General features: G+C 43.3%; 3 protein-coding genes across 18 annotated transcripts in view; 2 read left to right on the forward strand and 1 right to left on the reverse strand.

Moving 5' to 3' along the window:
• LOC107312130 (glutathione S-transferase-like) overlaps positions 1–10,826 on the forward strand; it is a 49,966-nt gene extending 39,140 nt beyond the window's left edge. For 2 of the 13 annotated variants that reach the window (XM_015859278.2, XM_015859279.2), the window contains exons 2-7: positions 6,891–6,997; positions 7,665–7,716; positions 8,175–8,307; positions 8,883–9,024; positions 9,873–10,004; positions 10,507–10,826. In XM_015859278.2, coding sequence (XP_015714764.1) covers positions 6,911–6,997; positions 7,665–7,716; positions 8,175–8,307; positions 8,883–9,024; positions 9,873–10,004; positions 10,507–10,626 — 666 coding nt within the window. In that variant the 5' untranslated portion in view covers positions 6,891–6,910 and the 3' untranslated portion in view covers positions 10,627–10,826. Of the gene's footprint in view, positions 1–135; positions 265–1,915; positions 2,026–2,773; positions 2,826–4,342; positions 4,420–6,887; positions 6,998–7,664; positions 7,717–8,174; positions 8,308–8,882; positions 9,025–9,872; positions 10,005–10,506 lie in introns of those variants that run through there. The other 11 variants (XM_032443464.1, XM_032443463.1, XM_032443466.1 and 8 more) reach the window with 9 other exon arrangements.
• Positions 10,827–11,503: 677 nt separating this feature from the next.
• On the forward strand, positions 11,504–17,489 carry LOC107312133 (glutathione S-transferase). 3 transcript variants are annotated; one of them, XM_015859290.2, is made up of 7 exons: positions 11,504–11,621; positions 13,615–13,721; positions 14,240–14,291; positions 14,545–14,677; positions 15,678–15,819; positions 16,543–16,674; positions 17,203–17,489. In XM_015859290.2, exons 2-7 carry the CDS (start codon positions 13,635–13,637, stop codon positions 17,323–17,325), a joined length of 669 nt encoding a protein of 222 aa, XP_015714776.1. In that variant the 5' UTR covers positions 11,504–11,621; positions 13,615–13,634; the 3' UTR covers positions 17,326–17,489. The 3 variants fall into 3 exon arrangements, with proteins under 3 accessions (XP_015714776.1, XP_015714777.1, XP_032299347.1); XM_015859291.2 differs by lacking the exon at positions 11,504–11,621 and adding an exon at positions 12,629–12,649; XM_032443456.1 differs by lacking the exon at positions 11,504–11,621 and adding an exon at positions 12,943–13,088.
• A 1,457-nt stretch (positions 17,490–18,946) lies between these two features.
• On the reverse strand, positions 18,947–25,610 carry TMEM14A (transmembrane protein 14A). Of its 2 annotated transcripts, none has more exons than XM_015859294.2 (5): positions 25,362–25,610; positions 24,526–24,609; positions 22,516–22,617; positions 20,104–20,191; positions 18,947–19,516 (listed from the first exon to the last, which is right to left on the reverse strand). In XM_015859294.2, exons 2-5 carry the CDS (start codon positions 24,599–24,601, stop codon positions 19,477–19,479), a joined length of 306 nt encoding a protein of 101 aa, XP_015714780.1. In that variant the 5' UTR covers positions 24,602–24,609; positions 25,362–25,610; the 3' UTR covers positions 18,947–19,476. The 2 variants fall into 2 exon arrangements, with proteins under 2 accessions (XP_015714780.1, XP_015714779.1); XM_015859293.2 differs by lacking the exon at positions 25,362–25,610 and adding an exon at positions 25,256–25,350.
• Positions 25,611–27,801: the final 2,191 nt, after the last annotated feature.

The following is a 27,801-nucleotide window of genomic DNA, read 5'->3' on the forward strand; positions in this document are numbered from 1 at the left end:
AAGTATTAAAATATAGTGCTGAGGTGGTTGTTTGAAATGCTGGTGACCTCTCACAAGTGTTATATATGTGCACTGTCAGCATCAGTTAGGAGTTCCCTTCTTGTAAGTAAGAAGGGATTAAAACTAGATGTTTTAACTGTTAAGTAATAGTGTTAACCATCAGCAGAGAAGTGTCTGCAATTTGCTGTGTAGGAGGAGCTAAAAGCTCCATAACTCTCAGGGCAAAGCTGCTGAGAGCTCAGAGCGAGTTCCAGTCTGTGCAAGGTAAGTGTTTTGGCTTTTGGGTATGCAAAGGGAATTAGTGTACTTGATGCTAAAGTCAGTGGATGGATTTTGTGAATTAAATACCTACAAGTGCATTAATTTCTCAGAGGGTTTTGTGCATCATATGAGTAATTAATAGTCATCTGCTTTGCATGTATGCGGATTGAAGAAAAATCAGTTTAGATCTCAGAAGTGTGAAGTGGTTCCTATTTTGGAGACAGCGGCAAGCTACTTACAAGGGGGATTTGTTTAGTTGTAGCCATTTGCTTTTTGCTGCTGTTCATTCTTCAACTTGCTTATTATCTTGTTTCTCATAACTGTGACATTGGGCGCTACCTATGCCTTCACTGTGTTTGCTGTGCCCTGGTTTTGTGGCACAGATGCCACAGATGCAGATATAAACTGCATGGGTTCATGTAGGGAACATCCTGTTTGACCAACCTGTTCTTCTTCTATGACCAAGTGATGTGCCAAGTGTATAAGGAAAGGCTGTCGATACAGTCTATGTAGACATTAGTAAAGGCTCTGACCCTGTCTCTCAGTATTCTCCTGGTGAAGCTGGTGTCTCATTTCTTGGACAGGCATATGCTGCACTGGGTGAAAAAACTGGCTGGCTGCCCAGGCCCAGAGTGCGCTGCTGAATGGAGTTAAATTGAATGCAGTGTTCAGATTTGGGCCTCTGCCTGCAGCAAAGACATTGAGGCCATAAAGCTCATCCAGATAATTCCAGTGAAGCTGTGAAGGGTGTGGAGCACAAGTGTTGTGAGGAGCAGCTGAGGGAACTGCAATTGTATAGTCTGAGGAAGAGGAGGCTCAGGGGAGACCTTATCGCCTTGAACATGAAAGGAGGTAGTTGAGTGGTGGGGGTTGGCCTCTTCTCCCCCATTACTACTGATGGGGCAAGGTACTGGCCTCAAATTGCATGGGAGAAGCTTCAGGTTAGGAACGGAGATTCAGATGTTAGGAAAAATTGATTCTCAGCCATAACAGTGAGGTATGAGACCAGGCTGCCTTGGGAAGTCATGTACTTCCAGGAGCTATTCAGGAAAAGCGCAGATATAGCACTGAGGGACATGGTTAGTGGGCATGGAGGGGATGGATCAGTGGCTGGAAAAGGTGATCTTAGAGGTCTTTTCCAATTTTAAAGAGGCTTTGAATTAATGAGTCTATGATTCTTTTCTATGAATGTGAACGAGGATGGAGGGAGAAATTCTTCCTGTCTCATTATAATGGACCATAAACTCCAGCAGAGAAATTACAGTATTTACTTTGTTCTGTGTGTGGGTTTCGACAATAAACAGCATCCTGAAATAAGACAGAAATAAATGGGGCAGTGCATTGTGCATGGCCAGATTTTCAGTCAGAGCAGGACACTTTGGGCTGGAAGTGGTCTTTGCTTTGCGTGGTCTCTGAACTGGACCACTTACTGTCAGTATACGGATGTGCTTAACTAAACTGCACGTGTGAAATACAGTACTGCTTTCCAGCACATTCCCATTCATCTCCTCTGGTGATTTGATGACAGCCTTGCATCATCAGTCATTGGTTTAAAAGAAGACCGCTCTGAGCGGTGCTTGAGAACCAGCTGGAGGTTCATGAACTGCATTCTGATCTCCCTTGATTTGTGAGAGTTCTTTTTTGTTCTGGATAGCAGGAAATCAGATACGTGGAAAGATGTCTGGGAAGCCAGTTCTGCACTATACCAACTCAAGAGGTCGAATGGAATCAATACGGTGGCTACTAGCAGCTGCTGGAGTTGAGGTTTGTCTATGGTTGTTCTACTGATAGCATGTGACAAATACTCATTTATAGTATTCATTATTAATAATGGACATACCAGCAATTTCAGATTCTGTATTTAATGCATTGCACAACTATCACCAAGCAAAGTTGCTGTTTCTCTTCCAACCGTTGTGTGTCAGTCCCACTGTTAGCATTCTACATCCACCTCCCTTGTGACAAGTGCATAAAAACAGCACCTATTGACACTGATCAATGTTATGGAGGCTTATCAGTGGTTATGAGCACGGCGAAGAGCTTCAGCATTATCTGACAGCAATGTGGAAGACAAGCCACCTTCTGGATGGCCATGCCTATTTTTAATAACAAGGCATGCAGGTTCTTGTTCATCACTGGGGAAATCTAGCTGTTGGTGGTAACATTGTTGAAGTAGAGTATTTGCTTGGTGATAATTTGTTCTATCAAATAGTGATACTCTGATGTTTACATCTATGGTAGTTTCCATGGGAAAAACAAATAAATAAAAGGGAAGTGTTGTGGAGTTTCTTTTGGAGCAACCTTAGCACCTTAGTAGCTTGCTCAAAAGATCTGTGAACTGAATGGGGGGTGATGAGGAGACAATATGGCATAGGCAAACTCATTCTTCAAACCTGATTTGTCATTTCCAAATCAAAGATCCTGTGAGCCCTCGTATTGGACCCTTGTCTCATTACAAGCAGAAGTTAAAATATGCAGTCTGAAAACAATGTTTCTTCTGTATTCCCCGCAGTTTGAAGAAAGAATTCTGAAAACAAAGGATGATCTCCTTAAGTTAAAGTCGGGTGAGTTTCCTTCTCTCTTTTATAGTTTGATAATGATGATGATTAGAATTGTTTGTCTTAGAACATGAGAATAGTCTTATGTCTCTTGAGAAAAAAGCCTAGACTAGCTTGTACAGAGTCATACAAGCATTGTAGCTGGAAGGCACCTTTAGAGGCCATCTAGTCCAACTCCCCAGCAAGGAACAGTAAGATGCAGTAATAATCACGTTGGGGTCCATCAGGCCCATCCCCTGTTCAATCAGGGACACCCAGAGTAGGTCCCCAGGACCACATCCAAGTGGCTTTTGAAGATCTCCAACGAGGAGAGTCCACAGGCTCTGGGCAACCACTGCCAGCCCTCCATCACCCACACCGTGTTTCCGGGTGTTCAGATGGCACCTTCTCTGTATCATTATGAATCTACTGCCAGTTGCTCACCTTGCTCTCTTTAGATTCGATTGCTTTGAGCCTGGTTACTCACATTTCCTCTAAACCAGATTACAGGACTGCACTCATTGCTGGGCTTTTCAAAGATATCTGAACTCAGAGTGGCCTTTGCCATGCTGATCTCCCTCAGGAAGGGATTTACACAACTACAGCCTCATATCAAGTGGGCTTTAGTTCTTGCAGTAATCACGTGAAACACCAAGCACTATTCAGTCACTGTAAAGTTAATGTAGGAGTCACATAGATAAATATTAATGTGTATGTTAACACTAAGTGTGAACACAATTTTTAACAGTAGTCTAGGTGCTCAAAGTACATTTTCCACACTGTATCATGGGGATGAGAAAGTGTGCTACAAATGAAGAATAAGATTGGTGGTTATTTTCCCATAGCCCTGTAGATGATCTTCATTCACAGGCTGAGCATTTCCTTGTCTTCTTCTTCCCCAGATGGATCCCTGCTGTNACAGGAGGTAGGTGCAAGGGAAATCATGTGATACTAACGTCTTTGTGATCAACACAGTTATTAAATAAAACAGGTAGCAGTAGGCCCTCCTGATAGGGCTCTCTTTCACCATCTCCTACTCTCATTAGGAGCCATCATTTTCCCCAGATCAAATCCAGGGCGGTGACTTTGACAGAAATAAATAAACTATTCTGTCTTCAAACATGAGGTTTTTCTGAATAGAATGACCTGACGGAACATCCCCTTCCTCTAAAAGAATGAAAGGGAAGGTTGCCAATGAATGGTTCCAGTTGAAATAGTTGATATAACAAGTATAAAGAGGTACAAAACTACAGCATTGTGATCTTTTTTAATTGAAATTGGATTAGTATTGTGGTATTTGTTTATTTTTTTTTAGCCGTGGATGGTTTTTGGCTGCTGTGATTCTTGCTAAGTAGAAAGTTGCCATACAGTGAAAATGGGAAGTATGATATGTTGTGCTGTGATGGTTGTCCAAAATGATGGTGACCTCTCACAGGTGTTACATATGTGCCCCGTCAGCATTAGTAGGTAATAAGTGATTAAAACTAAATGTTTTAACTGATGAAGTAAGAGAGTTACCCAACAGCAGAGAAGCATCTGCAATTTGGTAGGAGGGGCTAAAAGCTCCATAACCACAGGGCAAAGCTGCTGAGAGCTCAGAGTGAGTTCCAGTCTGTGAAAGGTAAGGTTTTCGTCTTCTTTATGTGCGTAGGGAGTTAGTGTACTTGATGCTAATCAGTGGAGGTAAATACCTGCAGGAACATCCTTTGCTAACATTTTTTTTGCATAGGTCAGTATACCAAGTGAAGAAAGATCAGTTTAGATCTCAGAAGAGTCAGGTGATTCCTGTAATAAATAATACTTCATTACTTTAAATAATACTTAAGTAGTGTGTGGGGATAGGACTAGGGGTAATGGGATGAAACTACAGCATAGGAAGTTCCGCACAAATGTGCGGAAGAACTTCTTTACAGTGCAGGTGACAGAGCACTGGAACAGGCTGCCCAGGGTGGTGGTGGAGTCTCCTTCTCTGGAGATATTCAAGACCCGCCTGGACGCCTACCTGTGTGACGTGGTGTAGGGAACCTGCTTTGGCAGGGGGGTTGGACTCGATGATCTCTAGAGGTCCCTTCCAACCCCTACAATTCTGTGATTCTTTGATTCTGTAATAAAGACAATGGGATGATATTTACAAGGGGTATTTGTTTTGTTGTAACCAGTTGCTTTTTACTGCTGTTCATTGTTCAGCTTGTTTCTTGACTTGTTATTCATATTGTGACATGAATATAAATTGGGTACTGCCAACTCCTTCACTGTGTTTGCTGTGCACTGGTTCTGAATGGGGCAGATGCCCACATGCCTGGGGACAATGACTGATTTGAATCCCTGCATGAGCTGGAGTAGAACTGAGCAGGGATTTCAGTTTGGCTCTGCCTGTGGTGATGACCTGCAAGATGTTACCAGAAACAAAATTGGGTACTGGCCTAAAGAAAGGAGAAGAATGGGGTCTGCTGTGAACGCTAGGAATGATAAGGTCTAGTCGTTTTCCTTCCCCATGATCTTTACCCATAAGGGAGTGAGGAGCAGAGAGGCCCAGGAAGGCTGGACATTGCTCAAAAAGGAAATCCTAGAGTCACGGGAACAAAGTGTCCCCTGTGCCATAAGATGAGGTAGTGGGGAAGAAGGCTGGTCTGTCTGAGCAGGTAACTGAGGCAGCTGAGACTCCAGGGGAAAACAGGCAGTTCTCTGCCTGGTAAAGGAGGAAACTCCATTCTTTACTGGATGCAACAGGCAACATTACGAGTGAGGATGAGAAAAAGTCTAAGGATCTTAATGCCTTCTTTACATCTTCAAAACTCAGACCAGTTATGAGCTGGGTACTCAGCCCCATGAGCTGAAAGACAGAGATGAAGAGCAGAATAAAAGCCCCAGAATTCAGGAGGAAACTTTGAGCAACCTGCTGTTCCCCCCGCACTGTCTCTGAATGTATGTTGTATATTGCCTGAATGTGATTTCATGTAAGGAACGTCCCGCTAGACAGACCTTATCTCCTTCTATGACCAAGTGACATGCCAAGTGGATGAGGACCATGGAAATAGTCTACCTGGACTTGAGTGAAAGCTCTGACCCTGTCTCTCAGTATTCTTCTGGTGAAGCTGGCAACTCATTCCTTGGACCAGCATACACTGTGCTGGGTAAAAAACTGGCTGGCTGCCTTAGCCCAGAGAGTGCTGCTGAATGGAGTTAAATTGAATGATTCAGATTTGGGCCTCTGTTGTGAGGACCAGCTGAGGGAGCTGCAATTGTATAGTCTGAGGAAGAGGAGGCTCAGGGGAGACCTTATCACCTTGAACATGAAAGGAGGTTGTTGAGTGGTGGGGGCTGGCCTCTCATCTACCATAACTACTGATGGGGCAAGGTACTAGCCTCAAGTTGCACCAGAGGAGGTTCGGGTTAGGAAAGGAGGTTCAGATGTTTGGAGTAAATTGTTCTCAGCTGTAAGAGCAAGGTATTAGAACAGGCTGCCCTGGGAAGTGTTGTAGTCACAGTCCCTGGAGGTGTTCAAGGAAAAGGTAAATATAGCACTGAGGGACATGGTTAGTGGGCATGGTGAAGATGGCTAAACAATTGTAGAAGATGATCATATAGGTCTTTTCCAACTTTAATGAGTCTTTGATTCTTTTCTATGAAATGATAGAGGGGGAAATTCTTCAAGTCTCATAATGGACTGTAAACTCCAGTAGAGAAACTACAGTAATTAATGTTTCATCTGTGTGTCTGATTCAACAGTAGGCAACATCCTGAAGTAAGGCTGAAATAAATAGAGTGGTTACATATTATATAGCCAGATTTTCAGTCAGAGCAGAATGCTTTGGGCTGGAACTGGTCTTTGCTTTGCATGGTCTCTGAAATGGGCTACTTGCTGTCAATACACTGTTGTGCTTAACTAATCTGCATGTGTGAAATACCATACCGCTTTCCAAGACATTCCCACTCTTGTCTCCTCTGGTGATACGATGACAGCCCTGCATCATCAGTCATTGGTTTAAAAGAAGACCACTTTGAGCAGTGCTTGAGAACCAGCTGGAGGTTCATGAACTACATTCTGTTCCTCTTTGACTTGTGAGAGTTCTTTTTTGTTCTGGATAGCAGGAAAACAGATACGTGGAAAGATGTCTGGGAAGCCAGTTCTTCACTATGCCAATATACGAGGCCGAATGGAACCAATAAGGTGGCTACTAGCAGCTGCTGGAGTTGAGGTTTGTGTATTGTTGTTCTACTAATAACGTGTAATATTTCATTACCTTTTATTGCTGGGATAAAGATGGCAACAGACAGGCAGCCTGACGCCATGGCTTCTGCCATGGACTGATATATGAAGTGAAGGTGTGAAATTGAATTTCCATGTGGAAATTTGGCATTCATTGACACTGACCAATGCTTTCTGAACAGTTATGCAGACTAAACAGTGGGTGTGAGCACAGCATTTTTTGACAGCAGTGTGGAAGACAAGCCACCTTCCAGATGGCCATGTCTGTTTATACTAACAAGGCATACAGACTCTTGTTCACTGCTGACAAAACTCATAGCTAATGGTGGTGACTATGCTGGAGTGTTTTGTTGATGATAATTTGAGATAAGGTTACTCTGCTGTTTGTAGTTTTAGGTGTAGTTTCCATGAAAAAAAAAAAAAAAAAGTGAGGCATTACTTTTAGAACAGCCTTAGTAGCATGCCCAGAAAATCTATTAATGGAATGTGGGAGGGATGAGGAGACAATATGTCAAAGGCAAACTAATTCTTCAATTCTTTATTTGGTGTATCTAAAACAAAATTGCCATTAGCATTGCCATTTGGGCCCTTGTTTTGTGTGAGCAGAGGTTAAAACATGCAGTCAGAACACAACTTTTCTTCTGTGTTCCCCACAGTTTGAAGAAAGATTTCTGAAAACAAAGGATGACTTTGAAAAGTTAAAGGCAGGTAAGTTTCCTTCCCTTTTTATAATTCAATAATAATGATGATTAGAATTGTTTGTCATAGAACACAAGAGGAATCTTACCTTGGAAGAAAACCTTGACTGGCTGGTACAGAATCATAGAGTCATAGAATCCTTATAGCTGGAAGGGACCATTAGAGGTCACGTAGTCCAACTCCACTACAATGAACAGAGATACCACAGATAGATCATTTTGACCAGAGTCTGTCCAGTCTTGCCTTGAAAGTCTCCAGGGACAGGGCATCAGCCAAATCTCTGAGCAACCCGTTCCAGCGGCTCACCACCCTCACTGTAAAATAATTTTTCCTTACATCTAACCTAAATGTACTCTCATCAATCTTGAAACCATTTCCCCTTATTATATCACCGTTGTTTCTTTAGTGCAGCTCCCCTGTAGATACTGAAAGGTCACTGAGCATTTCCTTGTCTTCTTCTTCCCCAGATGGATCCCTGCTGTTCCAGCAAGTGCCCATGGTGGAGATTGATGGGATGAAGATGGTGCAGACCAGAGCCATCCTCAACTACATAGCAGGGAAATACAATCTCTACGGGAAAGACCTGAAGGAGAGAGCCCTGTACTGTACCAGTACTACCTTTGTTTGCTAGCTCATAGATGGTGCTACTCTTCTGATGACACAAGAATATCCCTTGTCAAATTTAGACTTGCAAGATGCTTATTCAGCATGTTTTCTTGTAGTGTGTGTTGACCCTGAGTGCAGGTGATGTGTACAATAGTAATTGATAGATACACAAGAAAGGAAGAAAGTCAGAAGGGAGTTTATGAAGGTCAGAGATCAGTGCTTTATCAGGGGGAAAACAAAACAAAACAAAACAAAAATGCACTGGAGTTCCATGGTTTAACCTGAAGAATGTTAAAATACATTAGGTTATTCAGTTGAGTTTTCAAGATATTTGTTAGGCATTTTGTAGACACACTGTTCAATCGATCATGCCTGATTTGAGTTTTATCATGGGTTTGGACACACACATGGCGATTCTATACTTGGGTTTGAAAAATTTTAAATGCAGAGAATTTTGTGCCCTGGTGAAAAAAGAAGGTGTACAGCCATTAACTGATGGGTTCAAGCTTGTTTGTGTTGTGCTATTTGAACCTATATTTGACTTGACCAACTGGATCTGTTCCTTTCAGAATCGACATGTATGTGGAAGGAATGGCAGATCTGAATGAGTTAATCATGTACCATGAATTCAAAATAGCTAAAGAAAAGGGGCACGATCTTGCAAGTATTTTGGACAAGGCAACAAACAGATACTTACCAGTCTTTGAGAAGGTACGTAGCAAAGATTTAGTAGCTTAATTAATATCATTTTCTTGAAACAGCAGCCCTGATCTACACAATCTTTTATTGAGAAGAAAAGAAAGGAAAAATTTAATGTAAATGCTGTGGTTGTGGTGGGAGTGAGATTGGCTGGAAGAGATAGGCAGAGCTGCAACAAACCAGCACGTACTGAGTTCCACAGAGCTCCATGTTTCAGTCTATATGTTGTTTCAGACAATAGCCCTGGCTTTTACACAAAGCCTCTTCCTGAAGTACAGGACCCTCTGACCAAACGTGCATTAGAAGAATTGCAGCATACATACAGGGGAAGGACTGCAGGTTCTTCTGTCATTAAATAAGAAAAAGGAACACAGGAAGGTGGCTGAGCTGGAAGGAAGAAACTGAGGCAAGGACTACATGCAGAGACACCCCAGTGCAATATTCCCAAACTGAAGCAGAAAGAGATGAGAAATAAGGGAGCTGCCCATCATTTGAAACAGTCCAGGATACTCCTACTATGGCCTGGGCTGAATTCCAGTCTTTTGTAAATTCTGTACAGTGATGGTTGTGTTCCGTGATGTGTAGACCAACACTGCGTGGGGAAGAGTGCTGTAATTACAAGGGCTGCAGAAGTGAAGGCAAGAGGGCTGGAGCTCAGCTGTCAGGAAAAAAAGATGCAGAAGTGAAAGGACTGATGTATAATGGCTGTGATGGCACAGTGGTCATCTGTTTGTAGCACAGATGTTCTCATTACCTTTCCTTGCTCCATGGACAGTTCCATGAGAGAATGAGAATATTTTAACATTAAGTGGTGAACATGCATATCACACTTGCTTCTCTTCCCCCTTCCATGTTTTTAGGTTTTGAAAAACCACGGACAAGACTTTCTTGTTGGCAACAAGCTGAGCAGAGCAGATGTGAGTTTAATGGAAACCATTTTATTGGTGGAAGAGTTGAAGCCTGATGCACTTGCAAAATTTCCCCTCTTGAAGGTAATTACATAGACATTTTTAATGGAAATAAACCAAAGGAGAACTGATTTAAACTGATTGAGAAAATATGGGGGTGGGAGGGTAGGAAAATAAAATAAAGTTAAATAGACTAAGTGGTTCTGTCCAGCCTGAAATACTGGTGGTTACGGTGGCCTTCTGTCAGCACAGCCAGCAGTGTATTGAAAAGTATAGTAGGTTAAAGCATAGATTCTAGCTATCCCATAATATCTTGAGTTGGAAGGGACCTTTGGTTTGTTGATTCCAGCTCCACAGAGGACCACCCTAAACTGAAACCCAATGTGTGAGAGCATTGTCCAAATGCTCCTTGAACGCTTCCTCCCCCTTTCATCTGCTCTGGTGAGGCCGCATCTGAAACAGTGTGTCCAGTTATGGCCCCTCAGTTCAAGAAGGACAGGGACTGCTTGTGAAATATTCATGCAGGGCCACAAAGATGTTTAATGTTTGGTCTTAACTACAGTGCTGTGTTCTTTTTGTTTTGTAGAGTTTCAAAGCAAGAATGAGCAATATTCCCACCATCAAGAAATTCCTGCAGCCTGGCAGCCCAAAGAAACCACTTGTTCAGGAAAAGGATATACCAAGTGTGATGGCAATTTTCCACTGAGCAGCAACCTACCTGCACTGTAACTCCATTCCATTGTCTGTCGTGTTTCCTGAGAAGCAAAGTGAAATTAATGAAATCAGTTTAATTTCAATAGTTTCATTTGTACATTGGCAAAGTGTTAACAGAGCGTTGTCTCAAATTTGAGATGTTATCTTAAATACTTCAACAGTTTTGTAGAATAAAGTTGACATTACAATGTACGTTCAGTGACTTCTTGCTGCTGCGTACCCATTCGAGGGCTCTCTTGTTTTCTTAGTGGTGTTCCCAAGCTGTGCTGGAATATGGAGGAGCTCAGCCTGAGCAGCGGACAACACGTCCATCCTGGAATGAGCCTGGCAGAACTGCAGGGAGATGCAGTGTTTGAATTCTTTAACAAACGCAGCTGTGCCTGCCATGAACACTGGATTGAAAGAGGAATGCTTGAAGCCAGCTTAGAGTTGTGCAGCTGTTATGGTTGGAGGAAGGGGGACTCAGGGTGGCAGGGCCCTGACATGCACAGCCATGTGTTGAGTGCTGCCAGCTGATAATGAACTGTCCATAACAGTCCCTAAAATCCAGCTGTGCTACTGAGAGGCCAGCAAGGAAGTTGAGTATGTAAATATGCGTTCAGTACATCACTTGCGTATGTAAATGCAGCAGGAGAAAGCAGAAAGATGTGGTTGTTGTAGCACTGCCAGTGTGAAGCTGGGCCAGCAACAGACACTAAAACCGCTAACCGTGGCTTTTAGCTAAGCCACTTTCCAGGGGCTGCCACTTTGGATTTTAGATGAAAACCATGTTGATATCTCGCTGACGCTGAGCAGATTGCCGAGCAGCTCCTCCACCAGGCCAAGGCCGCCTCAGCTTCCCACGGCAACCTCTCCCCCCACGCCCCGCAAGGCAGCACGGACCCCCCCCCCGACCCGCCCAGAGTCGACACGGGACGCCGGGGGCGGAGCTGGAGCTGCGCTGCGACGGAGGGGGAGCGGTCGACGGTATCAGCGACTCCGGCGGCGGTACGGGCTGTGCGGGAGGCGCGTCGGGCTGGGGCAGAGCAGGGCAGAGCAGAGGGGGCGGCCCGAACAGGGGTTCAGTCCGCGGGAGCGATCCGCCAGGGATGGGGAGGGAACCGCCCGGCAGCGGCGCTGGGTGCGGGACACGCCGGGCTGGGGCCGGGAACACGCGGGGCCGACCCGGAGCTCTGAGTGTCCCGGGAGCGACGGTGGTGCTGCCGGACCGTGTGCGATGAGGAGAAGCGTCTAAGTTCAGGCAGCAGTCTATATATACGCCCATAAGTTTGCTTATGTGCTTCCTAATGGAGGGCCGGTAATAGAATTTTGAACAACACACACACGCACAAAAGAAGAAAGAGAACCGAAAAGACAGTGCTCACAGCTGTAGCAGTCACTGGTGGGTGCAGCTGAGGCCCAAGGCAGCAGCTGTGAGTGGTTTGTGATTTCAGGCCCAGCTGTGCTGCTCAGGAAAGGTCCAAGTTTGCTACTCGAATGTGAGTCGACATTTCCAAGGAGCATGTGTTGCAGAGCGGTAGCAGAATCCCTCCAGCACAGTGACAGCACAGGAGGTGTTCAGCCCAAAGCCCAGAGCTGGGTCCCTCAGCAGTGCCATTGCTGGAAGGTCTCTGCTTTTCCTCTCCTGCCCCAAAGCTTCTTTTCCCCGCTCATGCTCCCAGGCCTCATTGTCTTTCTTGTTGAAGGAGAGGCTCTCTAGTCCTCCCTATCAGTTTGCTCTAATCATTTCCCTAGTCCAGATAGTAACACTGTTTGTGATACAAGCCTCGATACCCTTGGTTTTCTTGACTGCCTTCTTGACAGGGCAATCTGCTGGCTCGTGTTCAGCGACTGTCAGCTAACAGCCCCCGCTCCTTTGTGCAGTGCCAAGGGTAGGTGTCAGCTGAGCCGAGCTTTGGAAGGCCTGTAGTTTGGACTGGGGCACTGTGGTTCTCCTGCAAAGCAATGTCTATTGCTTAATAGGGCACAGTGAAGATACTGCCCATCATAAAGAACTTCAGTAGACAAGTTTGGAGGTACAGTTTCTACTCTCACTGTTATGCTGTTCGTTTTTGTGTTTGCACTGGCACCTTTGAGATTATGACCAAAGGTGCGTTTTGTGGCTTAATTGAGTGCTGTAAAGGCTATGGAAGAGTAAATAAAACGTGCCCATAGAAAACAGATAAAACCTTGGCTTGACGATGAAACACTGTCAGATGGTGAAACACTGCTATCAGTCTGTGAGTTTGTCCTCTTACTAAATCCGCTGTTATCTTTTGGGACTCACTCGTGGAAGAGTCCAGTGTTAACTTTGTTTCCAGCAGCAGTCAAGCTCATTTCATCCACCACTTTTGTACTATGGCATGTGACTGCACCTGGTGGTAGTGAAACTTTGAAAGGACCTGAGCGGTTATCTGGTGGCCTGACTTCAGTCCTTGATGCTGGGAGCGTTGTCCAGGCCTTATCTATCCAGTGGTGAGGTGATCATGATCATATTTGTTTGGCATGTATCTTAAAGTTGTGTTCTCAGAGTCAATAAGATACACATCCCTGTTACAGTTTAACTGTTCATATGATTGGAATGGATCTTGAAGTCAGTCCATGTGATGAATAATATATGATGTGGTTCAGCTTGTGCTCAGAACAAACTTCATAATGAGACAGCTAAAAATAATGCTGATGTCTTGGGCTTGCAAGTCTTGCAAAGTGGTCAGTTTCGAATAATAGGTTTTCTAGTATGATATGACTTAGATGCTGTCACAAAACCCAGCACCCACTGCAAAGATTGCACTACTGTTATTTGGTAATAATTCTGTGTTGAGCTGGTGCATATTCTCCACCATTAAATCCACAGGAACTTTGGTTGTGGCGAAGCCCAGTATTTAGGTCTTGATTGGGCTTTTACTCTGATGTTCATCCAGATGTATTTAATAGTTTGGAATGGAATGTTTTATATGTATTTTTTTAAGCTCTCTTTAAGATATCTCCTTGAATTTCTTAGGAAAGAAGAGCTCTGAAATCATGGCGGGGAAACCTAAGCTTCACTATACCAGAGGAAGGGGGAAGATGGAGTCCATCCGGTGGCTGTTAGCAGCAGCTGGGGTTGAAGTTTGTACCTTATTTTATTCTTTTTAATTTTATAAAGCGATAAGATTAATCTCTGTTTGAAAGAAGGATTTGGTTTTGGGAAGGTTTTCCAAGTACTTCTATATTGAGAGATATGTACAATATCACATGTTGTGCTGCAGAATGCTTACATTCAGTAACACACTCTCTTGTATTTAAAGTATTCTTTGATTTAATATGCAAACAGAAGCATTATTTTGTTCATATTTGAAACATACTTTGTTACATAGAGATCTTAAATTGTTGCTACAGACCAGAACATGCAGAGCTTTATGATGGAAGAAGATTTTTTATAGTGTAAAGCACTGTAGATTTACTGATGGGTTGGGATGGTGTAGTCCAGGGTTATTTCCTGGAAAAGCGATGAAGAATGGAAGTCAACACAGCAATGGGAGGTATGGGAAGTAGTAGGGAGAGGTGGAGTCCAGCTTCCAAACACCCTTCTGCTTTTCCATTACCTTTGGAGTGACACATTGTTGATTTCTGTCTTTACTTTTCAGTTTGAGGAAGAATTTATAGAAAAAAAGGAAGACCTGGAGAAATTACGCAATGGTGAGTTTGTAGACTGTTCTCTGAATGTAAATTCATACCAACAGAACAAAAGGAGTCCTTCTTCTGGCTTTATTAGTGAGAGAGATTTCTATAAGATCTCTGTTATGATGTGACTTGTAAAGAGATTTGAGAGACCCGGTTGCCTTGTTGAAGCTTTAGATCACTCAGCATTAGAAATATCATGACATGTTATCAAGTCTGTTTCTCAGAATCTAATCGCTGCTTGAATAGTTTGCTTTATTTTCTTCCCCAGATGGATCCCTGCTGTTCCAGCAAGTGCCCATGGTGGAAATCGATGGCATGAAGATGGTGCAGACCAGAGCCATCCTCAGCTACATAGCAGCAAAATACAATCTCTATGGGAAAGACCTGAAAGAGAGAGCCTGGTACAGTAGCAGTACATACTGTCCTTACTTATACTCTTCCAGTATTTTTAGTGTATATGAGAAGAATATTGCTCTGAAATGCCTGTGTGTAAAGCTGCACACAATCTACTTGTGCTTTGTCGCCTCAGATCCAAGGACAGCTTGAACAGACTTTGACACAAAGAGATGATTGTTAGATATCAATATAATTAGAATTTTCTGGCCACATTCAGGCTTCATTGAACTACCAGAGTGGAATTGCATTATGTTGCTGGGTAACTGCAGAACAGTAATGTAGTTTTAATGCCTAAGGATGTTTAATTTTGTACTCAAAGGGGGACTACGGAAAAGATGCAGGACTCTATTGAGGAGTGTAGTGACAGGACAAGAGGAAATGACTTTAAAATAAACAAAGGTAGATTAAATTAGATATGAAGAAGAAATTGTTCACAGTGAGTGTGCTGAGGTGCTAGAACAGGTTGCCCAGTGAATCTGTGGGTGTTCCATCCCTGGATGTGTTCATGTGTGTTGCAGCCCTGCTTGCTGAAGGGGTGGTGGAACTGGATGTGCTTTAAGGTCCTTCCCAACCCATGCCAGTCTATGATTCTAACTGTTAGTTGGCAGCCATTTTTTGCTTAGATTCTTTTATGACTGGACATCAAAACGGTTATATTTTCCATAGTAGCTTGCACATGTGACTTTATTTTTGTCCTGCAACACAGGTGAGTAGGATATCAGTGAAAACCGTGGGCTTGTGGGTTGGGCTCGATCTCTAGAGGTCCTTTCCAACCCCTGTGATTCCGTGAAAACAATGTGAACTTCAGTTGGACTCTGTTTTATACTCTTCTTGTTGCATACACTATGAGCTGGAATCAAAATGGAAGAACAAGAAAGTGAACCCATATTTTAGGCTACATTCACTAACTCAGTGAATCCTACTCAGTGATCTCTTAAGTACTGTATTTCAGGAAAATAACCAAAGTAGGAGTTTTAAAATGCTAATTTAAAGCTTTTCTTTCAGGATTGATATGTATGTGGAGGGAACAACAGACCTGATGGGAATGATCATGGCTCTCCCTTTTCAAGCAGCTGATGTGAAAGAAAAGAATATTGCCTTAATCATTGAAAGAGCTACAACCAGATACTTTCCTGTTTATGAAAAGGTAAGGGATGAAGCATCAGAAATCCACAAAGGCAGCCAAGCAGGGCACAGCCCTCCTGCCCCATCCCCATACTCATAGCTTGAAGGCAGGTGGTGGTACTCTGGGACTGTATGATGGAACCAGTGTGCAGCAATGGGAAAAGAAAGCTGTGAAGTAATACTGGGCTGATCTCAGTACTGAGCACCTTTACTGTCTTGAAGACTATTCAAAGGGCAAATTAACTTTGCATGACTTTTAGCCTATTTAGCTAATTTTGTCGGAAGAATTAATAACTTTCTTTCTGTACTGGCTGTTTAATTGGTCTATTGATTCAGCTTGGCAGGGTTTGCAGTCTGTGCCTCATGCAGTCCTGGCAGTAAAATATCTCCAGATATGATCACTTTGAACAATCAGCAGCAAATGGTGATTCAAAAACACTGCAGGTAGTCTGGTTCTGATGCTCCATGTGAGAGTTTCCACCTGGCTTTCAGCAGTCAGGTTTTTGTGGAGCTTGTTTTGGCAGCATAAGAAATAACAGCTGCAACAAGGTGCCAGGTATTTGTCTCTCCCAGAAGTCACTGCCTTTTTAATGCTAATATTGGCTGGTGGGACTGTAGTAGGAATCATCTTTATGGGTTCTCACATGGATTTGTTGTGCTGTTTATTTCTGTAGAAATGTGTCTGAAATATCTAGGTAAAATCATTGCATACTGTATGACTTCTTTATTTGTTCTTATTTTGTAGGCCTTAAAAGACCACGGACAGGATTATCTTGTTGGCAACAAGCTGAGCTGGGCAGACATCCACCTGTTGGAAGCCATTTTAATGACAGAAGAACTCAAGTCTGATATACTGTCTGCATTCCCTGTGCTACAGGTTAGTGATCATCTGATCTCAGCATGAAACGTAACATACACATTTCACTGCCCAGCTTTAAAAGCTCATTGATGTTTAAACTTTGAACTGCTGTACTGAGTCACTAGCAGCTCTCTGATCTTCTGTTGACTAAAACAAGTTGAACACCCCTGCAGCCACCTTCCTTTAGCTCTGCTGCCCCCCAGTTGCTTTCAGCTGGCAGGAATTCACTTACTGACTCTAGCAGTTTGGATCTGTCACTGCTACTAACATGTCTTCAAACACAGCTTTGGGCATCAGGACAGGAGGTTATGGCTTGCTGTGCCTGCAGTTCCTGTTGTACTTCTGCTAGCAAAATTACATTTTGAAGCAACTGTATACAGAAGTGTTTCTTCTTGAGTGTCTTCTGTGGTGATTTGCACTGAGATGCTCCTGCCCTCGGTTCTTTTCAGCCCAAATACATCTCTAGTATTTGGATTCAGATTGTGTTTATTTTATTTCACCGTATAATTTCCTTGCTTTCGTTGGCTTTCTTACTTCTTTTGACAGGCTTTTAAAGGAAGAGTGAGCAGCATCCCAACAATCAACAAATTCTTGCAGCCTGGCAGCCAGAGGAAGCCGCCAGCAGATGAGAAATCAATTGCTAACGTGAGGAAAATATTCAGTATCTAATCACGTGGCTGCTGCAGATAACATACCTGTAGTGTATTACCTACGCTGTGCCTCTTTAAGTAAGTGTAAACTGTGTAGATCTATCCTGTGGTTTGTGCCCTATAATCTTTGAGATGGATGACAATTTAGATTAGATTAAAAGGCTGTTGGACCTGCTGATTACAGAAGGTAGTGTTTTGTTACCAAGAGTTCTTGCTACCATCAGTTACATGAAGTAAAATGTACTAATGTTTGCTGTTTGGTTAGCCATTAATTGCAGTACATGCCTGGCAAAGCATTTCAGCTGTAGTTTCCAACAAAGCTTCTTCCCTCCCTTTTTATTAACTAAGTGCAGCCCAGAAGAGCCACTCCATTACATTTGGGAACTCATTTTTTACTTTCCCTGCTCAAAACTCCGTGTACCCTTGCTGCATTTATTTGCTGTCTGTATTTTCACAAAGATAACAAATAAAATCTCATGGTCTATGTAAGTTTGTAGCTGAAAGTACGAGACTGTTTTAATCCTCACATGAACCTCTTAGAAGAGATTTTGATCACTGAGAGATCAAAGTATGTGTGTCTAATTAGTCTGCTGCTACTTGTTGCCTTGCTTCTGGCTGGACTGTTGCAGTGAAGAGAATGCCACTTGATTGTTTTACCTTCCCAGTCACTTCTCAAGCAGCTTGAAAGAGAACTGCGCTGACTGCTTATCTTTTCAGTAGAAGAGTTTGCGGATGCTTCAAAGGACTGTTAGATAGATAAAGCCTGTTTCAGAGTGAAACCCTCACGTGATGGGAATCACCGCTGTTCACATATATGTGTTCAAACATAGCAGTTTGAATTGGAAGAGCAGTTTGCCCATCATAGTACTTACTTAAGAAGATTTGTGTTGCTATGCCTCTATTCCAAACAAATGGAATGGTGGTCAAACCATTGCAGAAAACGACAGAGGGCATCACCTTTGCATTCTGTAAGTGGATGTAGACTTGCTAAGAACATTACTTGCTTGGGCTGCACAGACATCTAGACAAAAGCTTTCGGGTTAGAGTTGGACTTTGATGCCTGTCCAATTCCCGACTTGCCTTGAAGGTCTAATTCAGGATAGAAAGAACCACATCTTACATGTCCAGCTGTCATTCTACTTATCAAGGTCCTAAACTGAAACCCATAGAGTAGCAGCTGATTTGCACATAAGCCTGGTGACACCTGCTGGTGACTGGTAGCAGCATTTGCTGGTTAAAGACTTGAGGTTGGAGCTGGGGCTGGTGGTTTGTTTTTGTTATTTGCAGTTGGTCATTTTGATCAGATATGCCTTCGGTGTTTGAGCAGCCTGCAACACTCTGCACTTAAGCCCCTGCCAACTTGGTATTCTGCTGATGGGTTGGTGTAGCAATGAGACCAGAGACAGATGTACACTCAGAAATAGGTAGCCTTTATAATATCATAATAACATTTATATTTATTTATGGATGTTATGTATACGTATGTATATTTATGACATAAGGCACACTAAACCACATCCCTTAGCGCCACAATAGTTGTACATGGCACAGTGTCTGTTTTAAATCAGTAATGAGTACAGAGCAGCTCATCCAACTTCCCCTGACAAAGTGACACTTCAATCTGCATAAAAAAACTGAGAGAAGCTTCAAACATTTTAAGTTTTATTTGAACACTGATAGTAGGTTTTATATTTAGAAACAGTGGAAGACTGTAAACGTATTCAAAAGGAAGATGGGTTTTTGTATAAGACAGTGCAGGCACCTGCCTTTGTTCATTAGTCACTAACAATATGCTTAGAATTGATTTCTTAATTACAGAAGCTACAAAATTACGCTTCAAAACAACACATCTCTGAGATCCACAGTGTGATGCTGTGTGCTCAGCACCTCTGATAGCTATCAAGCTGAGAAGTAAAGGTCCCTCGAGTGAGCAGATTGCTTAAGCAGATCAAAACGTATCGTTAACAAAACACTGTTTTAGCTTTTATAAATAGCTTGCAAAATGCCAGCTGGCAAGTGCCAGTAGTTAGGGTAAGGTATTGATCTTACACAGAAAAGATAAAAGCAAAATAAGACTTGTGTTCCAATTTGTTTTTCAAGTATGAAGAGCCTGCCTGTCTGTGAGGTGGGCATGGCTGTCATACTTCAGTTCTTGAGTTGCTGCGTTCTCCTATAGAAGCATAAAAACAAGCCTCAAAATCATCAAAAGGCTGTAGAAAAGAAAACAGAAAAAAGTTCATAAATATAATTATGCATAAGCAGTGAAAATCATCATTAAACAACAGCACATTCATAAATACCTGATGCTAGAATGTTTAGTAAGAAATCTTGCAAAGCGTTTCAATCTGTAGATCAGTGTCCACCAGAAATCTAAGCAGACTGTTCTGTCATTGACATAACAGAACGCTTTGCATTTTCAGTCCTGATTTATTGCTTTTGGCAAAGGTGTGTGTGTGTGTAAGATGACTGTTGTATGAAGTCTGATGGCTGGCTTTAAGCATGTCTGTATGGGAGCACTGCAACTTCCCTCAGGTTCTTCCAAAATCCTTATCAACATGCATTAATGTTTAACTGCAGATATCTCAGATATCTCCTTTCTTTGCTGAGAAAGTATGTCCTCAGTTTATGTATCTGCCTAATGAGACAAAAAGCTGGTCCTATGGAAACAGGAACAAACTGATGTCACTTAAGCCATGCAGCTGCTGGATGACAGTAAGCTCCAGTGTTACCAGCTTGAATCAGCAACTATTTGAACATCAGTGAAATCTTTACATTCAGATCCTCAATATCTGCTTACCTCAGGCATGCTACAAGTCCGGCTGGCATTAGTTTCTTGGTCCTCTTGAACCTCATCCCCATTATAACGGTCAAAAGAAAAGCTGAAACTGTAAAAAACAATTCAATACATTTATGTTATTTCTTTCACAGAGGACTATTTAGCAATACGGAGCATGAGCAATGGTCGCTGATACGTTTTGCTATGGAATGTAGTTTAGTGAAACGTTAGATCATAGAGATAGGTCTGTAAAACCATTCTTGCTTTCCCAAAATTCATTACCAGGACTTCATTTTTCTTTTTAATTTTCCTTTTAGAGAGTGCTAGCTCTATATTTGTTAAGCCTTCAAAAACTAGATTTGAAAGATTTCCTTTATTTCTGCTCCAGGATATGGCCTAATACCTCCTGCCCTGTGGCTGTAAGTTCTTTTGATTTGCAGCAAGGGAGCCATCCTTGCCTGCAACACAAATACAGGCATAAGCAACAGAGAGCAAACATCATGAAAGGAACTGCATCTTCTTCCTGGAGCTTTTACCTGAAAATATAGGTAGCAATGAACAGGTCAGCCAGGCCTGGAGATTCTAAGTCAGGCTAATGACTGCTAATGAGATCAAGAATACATAAAACTACAAAGATACCTATTGTTGAGTTAAAAAAAAAAACACCTGAAATGCTTCCTAGAATAGGCCAGAGATGGGGCTGCCAGGGACAGCTGGGTTGTATCACTACAGCAGCTACATTGTATCACTCTGCTTTTTTATTTTCCTGGAGCACATAAACTGTCCAGCAAACTCTGTTTAAACTCCCCCAGCTTCTGTGGTCCGTGCTGTGCTCACAGCTGTCAGAAATGAGTTTTAAACTCATTCCAACATTATATGACAAGTTCTGGCAGTTACCAACAAAAATCTCCTGGCTAAGCATGTGCACCCATTTAACAGCTTGCTTCACTATCCCTTGCTCTTATTTTCTGGTCCCATAGCTTTGATCCTCTCAGGAATGTCTGAAGAGCAGATTGCTCCACAACATGTCTTGTCTAGGGCCTCGAGTATATTTACAATTAATTAGAAGCTACAAAACATAAGGACTTGTGCTAACTTACTACCTACACTATTGTAGGAGGCTCCTGAGTAGGTGACAGATATTGTATAAAACCACAATGAGAGGATCTTTCTTCCTTAACCTATTGAAGATTTGTCTCTTATTACATTGTAGTTTACCCTACTAGTTTCTATGGCTCAGAAGGGTTACCCTCTTAACAGCATCTCACATTGAATGACTACAAATTTACATACACTCATGGATGTGTCTGCAGTGCAAAAAAGATGTCAGTAATCTGAGTAAGTTCACAGCTGCAAAACCTGAATATCCAATTGTAGGCCACACAGGAGCAGCTCAGATATACTATGATGACCTTTACTAAAGAACCCAGTTGGTGTGAATGCTACATTATTATTATTATTAATTAAATGGAAGACATTTTTACAGCTGTAGTTGATTTCAAACATAAAGCCAACAAAAATGCTCTACCATAAGTTCTATGGTCAGAAAAAGTAACTGGGTGCTGGTACAATCTGGATGGCATGCAACTTAAATGTATCTCTGTGTATGAAACTACAGCCTAAGCCACCAGCACTAAAATCACCAGCGGCAGAAGTTTCACAGAATCACAGAATTGTAGGGGTTGGAAGGGACCTCTAGAGATCATCGAGTCCAACCCCCCTGCCAAAGCAGGCTCCCTACACCACGTCGCACAGGTAGGCGTCCAGGCGGGTCTTGAATATCTCCAGAGAAGGAGACTCCACCACCTCCCTGGGCAGCCTGTTCCAGTGCTCCGTCACCCGCACTGTTTCCAGTAACTCTTACTGCAAATCAGTTACATAAAGTGAACAACGTATCCCTTAAATAGAAACTGTAGTTCCTTGCTTTCATGAGGGCATCATGGCAAGCTTGCTAGGATGAGTTACTGCATGGTTTGTGAGTTGTTTTTCTTGAAGTGAAGAAAATCGCCACATCAACCACTTGTTTCACTGAGAGCTAAGGACACTGAACATCATGCAAGTCTTTATCTTATACCACCTTTAATTCTCAACCTACATTCCAATCTGTCTCTCATGATTTCATTCCAGTACTTTTCCATGTTTCTCAGCTGGATTTCACAACACGTACGTTGTTACGTAACCATCCAGCAGAGAGAGGCAATGCCAGGTGGTTACACACCTGTTGGTTCCGTGTAAATGAGCTGCTTTATCCTGCCAACAGTTCCACATGTAAGCTCTTGAATTTTGCAAGCTAAGCTGAACTGTTAAATTCTATTCTAAAATCTAAGAAAAAAACAAATTGTGATGATGCTTAAAATAAGAAAGATTTTTACAGGCACTTCAGTGAGGTCTTTTTTGTTCTGTTGTTGTTTTAAACTGTAGTAAAACACTTACACAATGATATCTTCACATTTCTTGGATCACGTGATACACAGTAAGCTCCATAACCAGCCACAGAACCAAAGGTAAGACCAGCAGCTAAAGAAATTTTACTACCTGCAAGAAAATATTCAAGTGTTATCTTTCAACACAATGTCTTTATGCTCAATCTACATAGTAGCTCTTTCTCTACTCAGTATTATCTGAATATTCTGAAGAGAGCTGCATCTGCCACTGTGCAGCCAACTCACCCTGTGTGAACAGAGGCAGCGTTTCTGTAACCCCTCCTAGTCTTTCTCTTATAGCATTACTGGCAACATCTGTTCAGTTAGAGGGCGAGGATGAGGATCTACTAACACTTGTAATTTGAACACCTGGTCTTGAACACCTCCAAGGACGGGGCATCCATAACCTCCCTGGGCAGCCTGTTCCAGGGCCTAACCACTCTCCTAGTGAAGAACTTCCCCTAACATCCAACCTAAATCTTCCCTCTTTTAACTTAAAACCATTTCCCCGTGTCCTGCTATTGTCAGCCCTTTTGAAGAGTTTACTCCCCTCCTGGGTGCAAGTTCCCTTCAGGTATTGAAAGGCTGCAATGAGAAAGAACAAAGGCTGCAATTTGGGAAGAACAAACCTGAACTAGGCTATTTTTTCTATTACACATACATTCTGAAGCATTTTTGTAACCTTTCTGGACTATCTATTCATTTTTACTTTATTTTACAGCACTTGGGAGTCTCTGAAAAAAGACATTAAAGTCATTATGTGTCAATGCATATATATAAAGGCTAAACTGGATGCCATGGTATCACTGACATTACATTTAATAAATACCTAAAAAAAACCAAACACGAAAACAACAACAAAAAAAGACTACCCTAAAACAACTAGATGGCAATGAGGATGAAAACATGTCTTTTTAAATTAATTGGACATTTCCTTTCAGTGCTATTACACAACTGGTTCATGAAGTCCAGAGTTTCAGCAGTACATTTGGTTTCTGAATAGGCATTTGACTTGGTACCATATGATAAAAGTGCAGAATCAGCACAGCAGGCAATATCTGGATTAATCTGATTCCAAAATGATTACAAAGGAAGAATCCAGAACCCCAGAAGACATATAGATCCCAGTCCTGTTATACTGAACATTTTTAATCAAGAATCTGCAAGAAAACAGAAATCATTACTGATAAAAATAAATAAATCACATTTTTCCACAAGGACTGACCAGCTACTAAAGACAGAAGAAAACAAGCAAATGGGATAGTTAGTAAGAGCAGATGGGGGGGAAGGGGTGGAAGGAAGGAAGACTTTCAGAAAGTAAAGACATAAAGCCATTTCTTTAGGAGCAAGCATGCACACACTCTGCAGGGAATCGGGGATCCTGAATCCCAATTATAATGGATAATGCCATGGTGAACACGACTGCTGCACTGCTGGGATATTCACTGGGATAGTGAGCCGGGAGCTCTGTCTGTCCTCGGCACAGCTGCGACCTCTGCTGGGGCGCTCTACTCAGCTCAGGAATGTGGAAAATGTGCCTTAAGCACATGACAATTTAAAGCTTAGTTGCCTATGCTAGAGTGAAAACGAAGAGCGTTAAAATGCCAGACATAATTCACCACCAGGTCAGAGGAGGTAAATAAAAAGTACTCTCCCTGGTGTGCATCTGAAAACCCCCAAATCAATCCCAGATGCTTCTGCAGAAAATATGTTTTAATTGAAGATAATCTATTGTGTTTAACATAGGAACAATTAAAGGAAATGAAATGGCACAAAATACATTGAGGCTCAGAAGTAAGAGCAGCTTTTCACCCCGAAAACAAACCCATCAGTTGGATAAACAGAAAGGAGTGACCACTTAAGCATAAGCTGATCCAAGCAAATCTTGTAGCAGCACAGGCTGGATATAAGATGCAGTCGTGTTCTCTATGGCACAAGTTACATGCCTTTCACCGTTTCTTTTTCACAGAGCATAGCAGAGAGAAAACAGATTCCTCAACCTCAACATATCAGCACTCACCTTTACGAGTGTATCCTACAATGCCTCCAACTGCCAACAGAGCAGCATATGCAAACCCAATCCAATCAACAGCCATGGTCCCAGCTGTGGAGAAAAGAACATACTGCAGCTGAAGACTTGGGTAAAAAAACCCAAATGTTATTTAAAGTGTTCTAAATAACATTACATTCTTGGGAGTCATGCTTTATTACTGTGTAATGCCATTCAAAGGATAAAGGTGCATCTATTAGCTGCCGCATCATCATTTCACCAGCTGGGGCCCATCCTTACTCCTCAGCACAGAGGCATACCACACTTCTGGCTGTTCCCAGTTAAAATAGACATATACAAGCAGTAAGCTGGGCACTAGCTGAGCACTGAGTTTATTACACTGTGCTTATGGCTGGTCAGAGCAAGGCTTAGCGCTCCTTCAACCTGGTCGTATGTGGTGCATCTCAGGCTAGAGGGCAGCCTGGGAGGGCAGGAACGAGAGCAAGCCTCTAATGGTGTCAAGCCTTTAATACTAGAAGGAGCGACTTACAACAATCCCCTGCACAGCACAGCTGCAGTCCTCTCAGGAACTACAGAGCTTAAGGAGGCCGCGCTACGACATCAGCACTGACAACGAGGTCAGGGGCCGGGCTCAGAGCTGCCCTCTGATCCACCACCCTTCGTTGGCCTCGGCAGGCCGTGCCCAGCTGCCGGCTGTCCCCACAGCGTGCTCCCATCCCGAGCCCCAGCTACAACACACCCCGGCCCCGCTGAGTGCAGGCAGAGCCGTGTCTCTCCAGCAGAAGGAATACAGCTACAGCACAAACCCATCGCTCCCCCCCGACCCCGCTCGCCTCCCGCCGTACCTCTTTCCGCCGTGCCGCCCCGCCCCGCTGCCCTCCGACCTCCCTCCGCCCCGCCCTCCGTGCTCGGAGCTCTGCCGCCGGCTTCGGTTCTCCTGCGGGCGAGGAGTGAGGAGGGCGGCGGGTTCGTGCTGCCATCATGGCGCCTTGAGGGGGGAGCGCCGCTTTGAGGCGCTTGGCAGCAGCGGGGAGGCAGAGCAGGGTCCCCGCGAGGCTGTGCGGCTTCAGGCCTCGGTGCAAGGAGTGTTGTCCCCTGCCTCGGGAAGCTCCTCGGGCAGCCTTGGGGTAGATCTGTTGTCTAACTTAGAATTTTAAGTCTGAAAACCCCATCAGATCCACTCTGAAACCCATGACCAAGATGGAAGGAACCAGGCCCAGCTCTGCCTGCAGCCCCTCATGCAGAGCTCTTTTCGCCCTCAGTTCATTGCCTAAAGCACTTCTGTTCTCTGCCATGAATCGTCGAATCATTAAGATTGGATGAGACCTATAAGATCACCTAGTCCAGCCATCAGCCCATCTCTACTGTGCCCACTAACCATGTCCCTCCCTGTCACATCTACACAGTTCCTGAACACCTCCAGGGATGGTGACTGCAGCATCTCACTGGGCAGCCTGTGCCAGTGCCTCACCACTCCTGAGAAGAAATTTTTCCAGTTATCCAACCTGAACCTCTCCTGGTTCAGCTTGAGGTCATTACTTCTAATCCTGTCCCTGTCAGGCAGAAAAGGCCACCTCCCCCCCCCTTTCCCCCAACCTCCTTTCATGTAGTTGCAGGGAGTGATAAGGTCTCCTCTGAGCCTCCTCTTCTCCAGACTGAACAGTCCCAGTTCCCTTAGCTGCTCCCTATAAGACTTGTCCTCCAGACCCCTTGCAGCTTTATTGTCCTTCTCTGGACACACTCCATGACCTCCATGTCCTTCTTGTGGTGAGGCTCCCAAAACTGAATACAATGCTCAAGCTGCAGCCTCACCAGGGCTGAGAGGAGAAGAGCTATCACCTGCCTGCTTCTGCTGGCAATACTGTTTCTGATACAAGTTAGGACGCCATTGGCTTCCTTGGCTACCTTGGCATACCGCTGGCTCATGTTCAGCTGGCTGTTGATGGATACCCCCAGATCCTTTTCCTTTGGGTGGCTAAAGGAAGTCTCTACCCAGACCTGCAGTGTTGTGTCTTCAGAACTGAGGGATATCTGCTTGAAATTGCACCGGCAGACATGCAGACAGGATGCTCATGTTGTTTGTTTGTCCAGGACTCAGCTGAGTCCTACTCACGTAGCTGATTTATCAGGCCACTTGACATGGTTATTCTAGCATTTTACCCTTCTCACCTTCCAGCACTGTTTGTTGGAGCCATTCCAATACAGGCTATTTTTGTACGTATTTTCTCATCTTCCTTGCTACTACTTTAGCTCTCTCTCAAATGATCTGTTCTGGATCAGTTGGGACATGTAGTAGCAGCTGGAGGTGCCTGCTGTGACATTCCCCATTCTTTCATTGTTGCTGCAAGCCAGCTGAATGTAAGCGTGGCCACGGGGAGAGACACACAATACCATGTAATGTGAGTTGGATACCTGCCTTGTGTGGGGGTCATTTGAAAATCCCTGCCAAAATCTTGTTTTTCCTTTAGATTTCTTTGCTTAAAGGTGTGGGAGTTTTCCGCTCCAAAGAGTTTGCTGGAAAGTCTATCAGTACTCTCATTAGGGTTTTAACACACTTAATTTCCACTACCAATGTCCCATTTGTTTTTTCTGTTAGCGTTTAATTGTGACACAAACTCACTCCATGTGAGCTGTCCAAGTCAGTGGAAAATAGAACCATTCTCCTTATCTCTCAAGTGTCAGTGGGAAGGAAGACAAAAGGTACAGCAACTGTTGGAAAACAAGCATAGGACACTTGAGGGCAGGACGGCTTCAAAATACAAACCAAAAGAGGATTCATTAAGCTGAAGTCCAGAAATCTTGGGTTTCTTTATGAAACATGCTGAGTCTTGCAGCATTTGAAAAGGACAACATAAACAGAATAAGCATTGGAATAAACTGAGCAAAATCATGCAGTCCTAATGGAGGTGACTCCAGAAGATAAACAACTACAGTGTCTTTTGGCACCTGTAGGATAATGCCCAGTTGTAGTTACTAATTCAGTGATACTCCTCACTGAAGTCTGGGCTAAATATGGATTCTCATAATTACACACTGCTTGTAGGGTTCCTCTGTATTTTCAATTATAAAAAATATTTGGTATTGTTTTCCCTCAGCTATTACTTAAACTACTGTCTGTTGTGAAACTGTTGCTGTGTTTTACAGAACAGATGGTCTCTTGAGGGAGGTTTTTTGTGCGAGGAGAGTTCATTAAATTAGTATGTTGGTATCATGGTAAATCACACCCGTAGCAGTGAGGTATAACAGAGCATGCAGCAAGGCTGGTGTAAATGTTGCTCAGCGCTT

The sequence above is a fragment of the Coturnix japonica genome, chromosome 3, assembly GCF_001577835.2.
Source record: "Coturnix japonica isolate 7356 chromosome 3, Coturnix japonica 2.1, whole genome shotgun sequence".
In the NCBI taxonomy this organism is placed as follows: Eukaryota; Metazoa; Chordata; class Aves; order Galliformes; family Phasianidae; genus Coturnix; species Coturnix japonica.